This window comes from Mytilus edulis, chromosome 3, assembly GCF_963676685.1.
Source record: "Mytilus edulis chromosome 3, xbMytEdul2.2, whole genome shotgun sequence".
In the NCBI taxonomy this organism is placed as follows: domain Eukaryota; kingdom Metazoa; phylum Mollusca; class Bivalvia; order Mytilida; family Mytilidae; genus Mytilus; species Mytilus edulis.
In genome coordinates this window covers 18,300,991-18,313,468 of record NC_092346.1, presented here as the reverse complement: position 1 = coordinate 18,313,468, position 12,478 = coordinate 18,300,991, and the positions used below count along the sequence as shown (strand labels likewise).

The following is a 12,478-nucleotide window of genomic DNA, read 5'->3' as shown; positions in this document are numbered from 1 at the left end:
TCTTCAACAATGAGCTAAGAAGCAAACACTGATTAGAAAAACAAAATCAGTGGATCCCTAATGTTAACTTTAACGTTCTCTGTGTAATTTTGTAGGATAATTGTCTCATTGGCTTTAATACCACTTTTTATTTTGATGTACAAGAAAAATCCATAAACAACTAATGGACCCTCCCACAAATACAAATCAAATGCGAGGCCAATTTTCTAACTACAAAGGGGCAATAATTAAATTATAATTTCCTGCTGATATGCCCATCTACATAGGATGTCCGATAAATTTTCATGAAATTCGGTCCTGTGGTGTACCTGTTTAAGGAGTTGCAATTACAAGAACAGGAATGACAGAGGAGTCAAACACATCAAACCATACACAACTTTGTTGCATGTAGTATAATAAGCTCACAAAACAATCAATTCAAGCAACAAAATTTATTTTAGCAATACAAATTTAACAGATATGAACAATAAGGTAGCAAAAACATAGAACTGCAACAATAGACTGTTTTCCCATCGTTTCTATATGGCACTATGATATATTATTAAGATAACATTATAACTAAACAACATTATAACAAATAATCATTACAATTGCTTAAAAATAACATTGTTAGGTCAGCTTAAATAGATTTTGCTCTAGCCTAGGGTAAATACAACATTTTTTATATTTCCAGTGGATGTCCAACATAGCTCATATTTCTTGATAACATTTTGGTTCATCAATTATAGTAACAGAGGGTCATTTCATCTTACCTTAAGAAGAACTTGCCATGAGAACAGTTACATAATTGGATAAAATTATTTCAACGGTATTTTCCAAAACAAAGTAATTTTCACAAAATGGATAAATATAGTTTGAATATCTAATGTTTACACTTATTTCTAATCTTGAACAAAATCAGATTAACCCAAAGACATCAATTACACATGTACACTTTTATATACAGTTGTTTCATTTATTTTTCGTGATTATAGTTATCGTGGATTGCATTTTTTGAAGATATTTTTTTTGTGGTTTTGCCAAAGTCTGCATATATCACTGTAGAAACTTTAGTTGTTGAACGTTTAAATTCGAGGTTAAACTACCCACGAATCCATAAAATATGGAAACCCACGAATATAATAAAGAATCAACACTATTACATCAAACAATCAATAGTATCTAATCTGAGGCAAAGTCACATGATATTTTTGTTGTGAATTGGCAAAAAAGGATAAGGAATACATGTACAGGAAATAATAACCCATTGAAACACAATGGATAAATCAATGTATCAAAGGAATGTAGGGAAGTTTTTCTTACTATAAAATCAGATTACACATATCTGACAAGAATCGAATTGTCATGATGTACATAAAAAAACATTTCAACAATTTAATTTCGAGGTAGAACTTAAATGGTTAAAGATCTAAGTGATTCATTGTCTCAAATATTACCCCATGCCACAGTCAAATTCTTAAAAATCAATATCTATGACATTTTCTTGAACTTAAAGTTTGGAATTGTAAAATAGAATTTGATATACTGTTTTCATAATGTATAGTGATAAAGTGAAATAAATACATTCAGCAATTTGTTAAATGTCAATTGAGAAATTTTCTTAACAATCACATTTTATAGAAACTCTAAAATAGCAGTTATCTGAATTAAGTATTAACCAATAATGGGATAGACGGAAGGGACAAGGGTAAAAACAACAAATTTCATAGGTACCAATTTTCGTTGTTTGAGGAAAACTTTCATTTTAATTTGTGGATATTTCAAATTCAGTTTTCTAAAATCTGCATATAACATGTATAAGCTTAAAGATAATCTATTAACAATAATCAAATTTGTGGTTCACCTATTCTGACAAAATCAACGAAAATTGGTATACAAATGATAATTGACATATCAAATAGACACATACAGTAATATGATGACAAGATTTTACACAGACTTTAATCGAATTTTGCTACACTGAAATGTTATTATACGTGTATTTAGACAAGGGAAGAACATTTAAGTCAATGTTTGTTATATTTGAATGTAATAAGTGTATTTAGACAGGGGTAGAGTGGCCCTGTGGTAATATATTGATGTACGGCTGTAGCATTCATTTCTGTTACAAACTGTAGCGGATGAACAATTTGTTGAGGATTCACTAGTTTCCTTGCTTTCCCTTGTATATTTTCACACATCTGAAATAAAAACCGTAAAATATGTAGTATGCAAATATCTATTTCAATCAATGATTTTATCTGATAGATGTGACAATCTTATAAATTCAAATGAATCAAAAAAAGATTTTGCAAGGATTTATTGTGAAGCATTATAACTATAGATTATTGATGGTTTTTTAAATGATGATGTTTCAATGCCATCCAAGGGTGAAAATCCCTGAGACAAGTTGTAGCATAAAAACATCCTACAGTTTGAAAAACCATTGATAATCTGGACAGGATACAACTTGAATCATGCAAAGTATTGTTTTATTTGAAATAAAGGTAAATTCTTCACCATGTTTTGAGAAATGATGATTTAACAGAGATGAATGTTGGTTTTATCATTGCTGAAGTGACCTACAGTAATTTTTTTCAAAATCATCTGGTGGAGAGTTGATTCATTTGCAATGATACCATATGATCAAATCTATATATTTTCTTATAATATAAATGGTTGTATTACCTCTAAGACATAGCAACCCCTCCGACTCAAATTATCCTCAAATTAGAGAGCCTATATCAACTTACCTGTACATTATATGGTCCTAACTCAAACTTATATCTCCTACCATTTCTAGACAATAGTCCACATAAACTATAACATTGTCCGGAGTTCTGAAAGAAAAACCCCAATATTCATTAGCATTCACTTTGTCCTACAACAGCTTGAAATTTGTAACGTTTTTGACAAAAGCTATGCAATAAATGGCATAATAACTGCAATGCCTAGATATTTCAGGAAATAGTAATAAAATAAATGATGAATGTGTGCATGGGACACAGACGATACACCACTTACATATACCAATTGCAAAGGGACATAACTCAAAAACAGTAAAAGTGATGTTACCCACATATTAAAGCATTGTGTTTAAGTTTCATTAAACAATTGGTTAAGTTAGAGAACAGAAACCAAAAAATCATCATTTTTTCAGCTTGTAAAGCGGCACAACTCTAGAATATGACGCCCCAAACATTCAAACTTGATCTGTGTTATGATTTTATAAACAATATTGTGTATAAGTTTTATAGGAGTGGGTAAAGGCACTCTAAAATTAGAGAAAGGTAAACAAATTTGGGATGTATGTACAGAATGGCCGACAGAGATTGATAAGGATAAAACTTAATGCCCCTTCTGCTATGGAGATAGAAAAAAAAAATAGATATGTTCCAATCTTCTTCAATCATAATCCTACTTACCTTCAGTACAGTTGATTGTCTTTGGTAGTTAAAGAAAACATGATCAAGATCTAGAAGTGCCTGTAGTGGTATTTTTCTGTTCAAACTTCTTCGAAGACCTAAAATAGAATAAAAATTCTATGTCATATGCAGTATGATATGGTAGTACAATGTAGTTCAATTTAGTCAGTCATGGTAGTACAATGTAGTTCAATTTAGTAAGTCATGGTAGTACAATGTAGTTCAATTTAGTAAGTCATGGTAGTACAATGTAGTTCAATTTAGTATGTCATGGTAGTACAATGTAGTTCAATTTAGTCAGTCATGGTAGTACCATGTGTTCAATTTAGTCAGTCATGGTAGTACAATGTAGTTCAATTTAGTAAGACATGGTAGTACAATATAGTTCAATTTAGTAAGTCATGGTAGTACAATGTAGTTCAATTTAGTAAGTCATGGTAGTACAATGTAGTTCAATTTAGTAAGTCATGGTAGTACGATGTAGTTCAATTTAGTAAGTCATGGTAGTACGATGTAGTTCAATTTAGTAAGTCATGGTAGTACCATATAGTTCAATTTAGTAAGTCATGGTAGTACAATGTAGTTCAATTTAGTAAGACATGGTAGTACAATGTAGTTCAATTTAGTAAGTCATGGTAGTACAATGTAGTTCAATTTAGTAAGTCATGGTAGTACAATGTAGTTCAATTTAGTATGTCATGGTAGTACAATGTAGTTCAATTTAGTAAGTCATGGTAGTATCATGTAGTTCAATTTAGTAAGTCATGGTAGTACAATGTAGTTCAATTTAGTAAGACATGGGAGTACAATGTAGTTCAATTTAGTAAGTATTGGTAGTACAATAGAGTTCAATTTAGTAAGTCATGGTAGTACAATGTAGTTCAATTTAGTAAGTCATGGTAGTACCATGTAGTTCAATTTAGTAAGTCATGGTAGTACCATGTAGTTCAATTTAGTAAGTCATGGTAGTACAATGTAGTTCAATTTAGTAAGACATGATAGTACAATGTAGTTCAATTTAGTAAGTCATGGTAGTACAATGTAGTTCAATTTAGTAAGTCATGGTAGTACATTGTAGTTCAATTTAGTGAGTCATGGTAATACAATGTAGTATGTCATGGTAGTTCTATGTAAGGTGTCATGGTAGTACAATGTAGGGTGTCATGGTTGTTTAATGTAGCATGTTCAAAAGAAGCATCTGGAAAGTATATACCAATATCAGAGTAAAAACACTTTAATAAAAGTAAACTATTACAGGTCAAGGTACAGTCTTTCAACACAGAGCCTAGGCTCACACCAAACAGCAAGGTCCCCAAAAATTACTAGTGTAAAACCATTCAAATGGGAAAACCAACAGTTTAATCTATATAAAAAAAAAGAAAAACGAGAAACACTTATGAACCACATAAACAAAAGGCAACCACTGAACATCAGATTCATGATTTAGGACAGGAACAAAGATAATCTGTTAGTCTTATCTCAATTAATACATACAAGTCATGTGATTATGTCATAGACGAGGCTCTAATGAGTGCTCACCTAGGTCAATATCCATCTTGGACAGACTAGCATTCATGTCAAAAATCTTTTGTGTGTAAATCTCTATATTGTTGTCAAGTATTTAAAATTCCATCAACTTTAGTTTTTACCTATACCTAAGGAAAACTACTTTTTCAAAGTTTATTTTCAGATCATTTTGATAAAAATCTTACCTTTTACAGCAGATCTTCTGGCTTTTCTCAAATCATCTTTTTCTAAGGAAAAAAAATGAAAATCTCCATAAAATTTTAAATACATTGATAAGATAAAAAAACGAAACTTGATGATTTCTAGGCAATAAAAAACCATTAATTCACTTAATATTCTGTATTTTCAACTCCTATGACTTCATATCACAACAGATGATGTGAAGACTTTGTCTATGACGTAGAAGTGGAAAACAATCTAGAATAAATTATAGTTCCTTGCATTTTCTCCTTTAATTTCATTAATTGTCAGGAAAGTATAATGAACATTTATATCCTTGGAGTTAAAAAGATAATTACCAATGAGACATTATCAATTACCAAACTTAAGATAACATCAGCTATAGAAGCCAAGAAAAGCTTGACAATTGTTTTTCTTTTACATTGAGTGTTGTAAAATTTCAAACAATTCCAAACATGAAGTACAATGTAGCTGCACAGCTGACATTGGAATATCTCCAATAAGGTGATGAATAACAATTTTGTCCATGTTTCAAATATATCTTTTATTTAGCTGATAACATATTCTCTATAATCTACTCGTTTACACAACAAAATAAAACACAAAAATGGGTGAATTTTGTCATTGAAGGGCAATAAGGCAGCAACCATTTGATTTTCTGGGGGGGGCTATGGTTTTTTTTGGAAAAAAAAGTTTGTTTCCAGTTTTTGGAGAAAAAAATAATTTGTTTTTGATTTTGAGAAAAAAAAATTGTTTGTTTCACCCTCAGCTGCCACTATATGTAATGCTAAAATTGAAAGAAAAAAATTGTTTTCGACTTGTCGCGAAAAAAATAGATTGTTTTTCGCCGCAGGCGGAAAAAAAAGTTTGCACAGAAAAAAAAAATCATAGCCCCCCCAGAAAATCAAATGGTTGCTGCCTAACTTCTACAAAAAGTTAATTTAAGCCATGTTCTCATATGTATAATATTTTGACTTTTGAATTTTCCATTCTAGTGCCATCAAAAATAAAAAGATGCATAATAAATGTAATTTAAGGACAATCATTACAATAATGAGTCGACTTGCTAATGGGCCCTGTTAACTTATTAGTAGAACTTGTGATTTTTACTTTTTAAAGCCCCTTCCTTTTTGGGCAGGGGCTGTCCTTGAAAATATTGATGTGTTTACATTCATCCTGAAAGAGAGTAGACAGATTCTACTGTACCATTGCAGCTCGAGGGGTGCTCCGAATAAGGGAGGAATGTACCAGTACATATTTTTCACCTGCAGACGGAATCATGCATCTTTCCAACAGGATATATTAAGGTAATAGTCCTTTTTATACGACCGCAAATTTTGTGTGTCCTATATTGCTATCATGTCGTTGTCGTCTGCGTCGTCAAAAGACGCATTTAGTTTTCGGACAATAACTTTAGTTTTGGTGAATGGATCTCTTTAAGTTTTTACCAGAAGGTTCAATAGCACTAAATAAAGGTTGGGATTGTTTTTGGGGGTTGTGGTCCCAACAGTTGTGGAATTAGGGGCCAAAAAGGGGGCCCAAAATAAGCATTTTTGTAGTTTTCAAACAATAACTTGTATTTATCTGTATGAATTCATCTGAAATTGTACAAGTTTCGATACCATGAAGGGATGGTTAGTATTGACTTTGGGGGGTTATGGCTCAAAATATTTTGGAATTAGGGGCAAAAATAGGGGAAAACTAGGTTTTTCTGGTCAATGGGCAATTAAGACAATATAAAAGCAGTGTAAGGGAGGTTATTCAGAAACATTTAACATACAATGTTAGGTATGTTCTGATTTACCTACTTTACACTTCTTGTAAATTATGTATAATAAAATGTCAGGTTTTGAACTAATTGCCAAAAAAAGGGGATGATAGTAGTTTTCAAGTTTGTTTTGTCCAAATTTCTCAAGTTTGAAGAAGAAATCTTTAATTGTACAACATTGCGCAACAGATTTGTAAGACCTTGACATTTGTTTTGTGTCAGAAACCAATATTATGTCAAAAATTTGATCACAATCCAAATACAGAGCTGTAAAAATCTTGAATGTTGTGTCCATACTTGCCCCAACTTCTCAGGGTTCGACCTCTGCAGTTGTATAAAGCTGCACTTTGCAGAGCACCTGGTTCATACTATTAATAAGGACCAATTACAAGTAATTTTTGAGTCAGTTATATATCCCAATGAGTCTTAAGTTTTCTATCAAATTTTCTCAGTTACCTTCAGTTTTTACACTAATAAACACCCACATGCATGAGGATAATTTAGTTTTAAGGTTCATTTGGACCCTTTTCCTAAAATGGCCATATTTTCACCTCAAAATTTGCTCTGAGTACAGACAAATCTGTACATCGTTGCACGTTTTAAGGCACAGCATGCCCTAGATAAATAAATTTCAAATATTTTTTTATGGTTTCGAAAAATAATAAACTGTTACCACAGAGATATGTCTCGCCTTTTTTGTAATTTTGATTATGCAAATGTTGAAATCAAAATAGCAATACTTTAACATCTTACACAAGTTATGCAAATATTCAAAGTCAATGAACCATGACTGAGTAACATGGCTTAACAATCTCCATGTAAACGAGATTTTCCAATGCTTATACAACTGCATACCAAATATCATTGACTTATTATAAGTCGGTCCCAAACCTAAATACAAAAATTAATTTGTAAGCTATGTAAAAGTTTCAAAGTCAATGAAGCATGAAGAGGTGTAGGACTATATTATCTCCATGGAAACAAATGTAAATAAATTTGCATACCAAATATCATTGATTTTTAACATTAGCAGTTCATCTTAAACTGATCTAATCACAAACTAATACATGTAAACTAAGATAAGTTTCAAAGTCATAAGACTGTGACTGAGGGGCAGGGCCAAATATTCTCCATGGAAATGAGATGTACCAATGCTTATACAACTGAATACCAATTATCATTGGCCTACCACTAATGGTTCCCCTTGAACTGACCTAATCACACACTAATACATGATAACTTACAAAAAAATTCAAAGTCAATAAACCATGACTAAGGGGGCGGAGCCAAATTATCTCCATGGAAATAAGATAAAAAAACAGGATATTGCAGTGCACTTTTTTCAATCCTCCAGAAGGTGCCAAAATACACTAAGTTGGGAAAGAGGTTTGAGAACTTCCCAACAGGTAATGATTGAAGTGAGCTGTTTGATTGACACGGACAATAGATGGACAATAGATATCTAACAATAATTGGTGAATTAAACTGTGTACCTGAGTGGATTATATCAAGGGAATCTCAACTGTTTGTTAATTTTACCATCTTCTGCAGGGACGAAAAAAAAGTGCACTGAAAAAGCTAGTTAAGTTATGCAATTTCTAAATTATACAATGCATTTGAATATTATTCATTTACTAAGGGAATGATATGTCTTAAAACATTTTCAGATCACAGGTTTGTCTGCACTCTGAGTAAATTTTGAGGTGAAAATGCAGCCATTAATAGCCGAAGGGTCCACATGAACCTCAACTTTGTCGTACAGATAAAATCAGTTTGTATGATGACATAATGTACAAGGAATCCTTGTATTTGTAACCTTTGTCAAAAACCAATGCTTTCTCTCCTGACTATATCTAGTACCAACATGTATTCCTTTTAATTAGTAATTGAACTTTAAACAAGGAATTATTTGATTCTGGAATAATTACGTATTCTGGAAAACTGAAGAGAAATGTATGATGAAAACTAACCAAATTTATAGTGTACTCAAGCCATGCTTGCATTATAGCTGAGGTTCAAGTTTCTTTTGCTTTTATTTAAGTGTAAACTAACTGACCCCCACCCTACTCTCCCTTTTTGACATGCATGCTAACACTCCTTAATTTGATTTATTTTATCATACATTTTTTTTATCAATTTTCCAGATTTCAAATTTATTCTATGTTCATATAATTCTTTTAAATTTCTGAGAATGATAATTCCTCATCTGTCTTGAGCAAATCGAGGAATTACATTGTCATGAAAGTCTCACATAGTTATGCTTAAACTAATTAAACTTTGAAATGTTTTTTAAGATTTTAAATAAATAAAAAAAAATGTGAAAGTTGTCTTTATTAAATGTACAATGTCATCTAGATTTTTTTTTAACACACTTTGGAGATTTTTAAAAGATTTAAATGACTTATTGTTCATTGCATTTAAATTCAAACATATTTAGTCCTATCAAATTTCTATGTATACACACACATTTAACTGTTGAGACAAGTATTCAAATTTAAATCAATAATATACGTATAAAGTGTCCCAGATGTTGGACATTTTACTTCCCTGTGCAAATTCCTTCCTAACAAAATGTTCATGGTAAGAATTTTCAAATAATTCAATTGCTCATTTATTCAATTAGTTAAAACTTAAAATTTTGGAACACGGTCCATATATATAACAGCATAAAATAAGAAATCATTGATTGTTATATACAGAAGACAGAGCCATAATAATATACACACTGGTTGAAAAATAGAGGATCCATATAACTGTTTGATCAATTATTCTGAAACAGTCAAAACTTTTAAAGTACAAAGCAAGAAAAAAAAACTCTATGTGTTTTTTCCTTCTATATATATCTATAACGTAGAAAAAAACTAAATCAGCCTGCATGTCTGTGCATCGTCATTTATGGACACTCACCAATATTATAGACTACCTGTATTGTTGATTTTTTCTCTCTTTTAAAGTTTAAATAGAAAAGGGTAAATTAACTCATCATAGATATCATACCAGGACTAAATTTTGTATTTATGCCAGACATGCGTTTCGTCTCATCAGTGACGCTCGAATCCAAAAAAAAGTTAAAAAGGCCAAATAAAGAACAAAGTTGAAATATCATCATTTAAGGACAATAAAACCTATTTTACTATCCATCTGATTAGTATACCCTACCTACAATTAGAGGGGCATTATGTTCTCTGGTCTGTGACACCGTTCGGTTGTCAATTAGTCCGTCTGTCCGTTTGTTAGTCCGTTCGTCCGTCCGTTTGTCTGTCCCGCTTCAGGTTTAAGATTAGGGTCAAGGTAGTTTTTAATGAAGCTGAAGTCTAATTAGCTTAAAACTTAGTACACATGTTCCCTATGATTTGATCATTCTAATTTTTCCAATTTCAGGTTTTGACCCAGTTTCACGCTCCACTGAAGAGGGTGCCAGTGGGACATCCTTGTACTATGGAAACATTCTTGTTTTCTCTGATTAAAGTTTCTCTGATATGTCTCCAAAACTAATAAAAAAAATAGTATAAATCCACATTTGGGGACAATAATTCATGTCAGAAGTTGACATACCATTTCAACCATGATGACTTTGTGTTGCATTCAATATGCTGTTTAATGTTTCTCAATCATTCGTTTATGGAGTGGACTGACAAATTCTGCCGTTGACTTATTTCTCATCTTACTGATCTTTTTTTTTTTTTTTACAGTTTCTCAATATGTAGCTGTAGTATATATTTTGTAATGAGAAACTTCCATAATGAAACTTATTACTTAATACAGTAATATTTTTAGGCAAATTATTTATTATATAACTCATTCATTCCCAACATATTCATATTAGACAATTTTCCCTCATATATTTCAGATGTAAAAAGAAAACGTAATGGCCTCATCAGTCCAAAAACTTTGTACAATTTGCCATGATGATGGAATCTCCAACTCAGCAGTCACATGGTGTACAGATTGTGAGTTTTTCTTTTGTGGGGAATGCGACAAAACTCACAGCAAGTCTCATCTGTCTAAACACCATAAAACCATGTCAGCTGAAGATTACCAAAAGTTACCTACATTCATGAAAGAAATAAGTAGTCAATGCAGAGACCACAAGAAGAAGTATGAACTGTATTGTTCTTTTCATGCCTGTCCATGCTGTGTCCAGTGTGTCACTGATAAACACACGAAATGTCAAGACATGAAACCCTTGTCTGATATCCTACAGCAAGTCAAATCATCTGCCTCAGTACAACTTTTTGAAAAAGATTTGAAGAATGTGAAGGAAAACTTAGATACAGCCATAAAGTATATGAAAACCAGGACCAGTACCATCAAAGATCAGAAAACTAAAGCTGTTAAGGAAATCAAGTATATGAGGAAGTCGATCAATGATTACTTAGACAAATTAGAACAAGACTTACTTGATGATTTAGAGTCTAAACATTCAAAGCTTAAATCAAACATGGCCACTCTCCTGCAACAAATGGAACAGCAAGCCAGTCAGATAGACCTAATGCAGAGCCAGTTTACCAAAATGACACAATATGCAACAGAGCTACAGATGTATATTGGTCTAAGAGAAATTGAGAAAACAACATCAGAAACAGCAAAATATATAGAACGTTTAGAAAGTGGAGACAACTTCAGTGAAAGGAATCTAGAGGTTAACATTTCTTCTGCTCTTCAAACAATTTTACAAGATGTCAAATCATTTGGAGATATTAATATCAATACCACCGCTTCTACTCTAAAAGTAAAGGCTGGAAGAAAAGATCAAGCTCAGCACTTGGTCCCAAATGTTCCTGGAATTGAACAAATAAAGCCATCCTTGTTGACAAAACTGACAATTCCAAAAGATATGAAGTCTTTAAGTATAATTGCCAGTTTCATATTACCTGATGGTAAATTTATAATACTTGATCAGAAAAAATACCAACTACTGCTGTTCAGTAATGATGGCATCTTCATCAGAAAAATAGTAACATTCAAAGATACTCCACGAGTTGCATGCTTTGTCAGAAATAACACAGTGGCTGTCACATTAGGACCAACAAACCAGACAGCACTGGTGGATATAGAAAAGAATACAGTTATTCAAACAATCAAACTTTCTCATAATTGTTATGGAGTAGCAAGTAATGGTCAAACTTTAGTAATCAGTGAGTGTAACAGCAAGTGTACTACAGTGAATCTGAATGACATGTCTCATACAATCTTAAGAGGAATGGGAGCAGTGTTCCATATTTCAATATTCCAAGGAAATATATATGGCAAGAATTACAAAGAAAGTAAAGTCTGCTGCTATAAAATTACTGGAGAATCTCTCTGGACATTTGAGCATCAAGACATTGCCACATCACGAGGACTTACATTAGACAAGAATGGCTTCATTTATATAGCTTCTTTGGAAAACAACAGTATTGTGGTAATATCACCAGATGGTAAAACCAGTAAGACAATACTATCAGAGGCTAATGGAATCAAACATCCTTGGGCAATAGACATTAACAGAGAAACAGGGATGATGATAGCCTCAACTTACAGTGATGATAACAATAATACAGCTTTTATATATAAAATTTAAGAAATTTCTTTTTTTCATTTTATTTTTTAATCTGTG

The 12,478-nt window shown here is 31.8% G+C and overlaps 2 protein-coding genes across 2 annotated transcripts in view; one reads left to right on the top strand and one right to left on the bottom strand.

Annotated features, from left to right (window-relative positions):
- Positions 1–445: 445 nt before the first annotated feature.
- Positions 446–12,478, bottom strand: part of LOC139515949 (hapless 2-like) — a 91,246-nt gene continuing 79,213 nt past the window's right edge. Inside the window, exons 17-20 of the mRNA XM_071305738.1 lie at positions 5,117–5,158; positions 3,405–3,502; positions 2,733–2,819; positions 446–2,180 (exon numbers count right to left, since the gene is read on the bottom strand). Of these exons, the coding sequence (XP_071161839.1) occupies positions 2,007–2,180; positions 2,733–2,819; positions 3,405–3,502; positions 5,117–5,158 (401 nt within the window). The 3' untranslated portion in view covers positions 446–2,006. The remainder of the gene's footprint in view (positions 2,181–2,732; positions 2,820–3,404; positions 3,503–5,116; positions 5,159–12,478) is intronic.
- Positions 9,384–12,450, top strand: LOC139515955 (tripartite motif-containing protein 2-like). The gene is made up of 2 exons (XM_071305745.1): positions 9,384–9,459; positions 10,730–12,450. The coding sequence occupies exon 2, from the start codon at positions 10,748–10,750 to the stop codon at positions 12,440–12,442; it is 1,695 nt and encodes a 564-aa protein (XP_071161846.1). The 5' UTR covers positions 9,384–9,459; positions 10,730–10,747; the 3' UTR covers positions 12,443–12,450.

Bases quoted from the DNA above. Each gene is read 5' to 3' on its own strand.
- LOC139515955 (XM_071305745.1), top strand. From the start codon at position 10,748: ATGGCCTCATCAGTCCAAAAACTTTGTACAATTTGCCATGATGATGGA.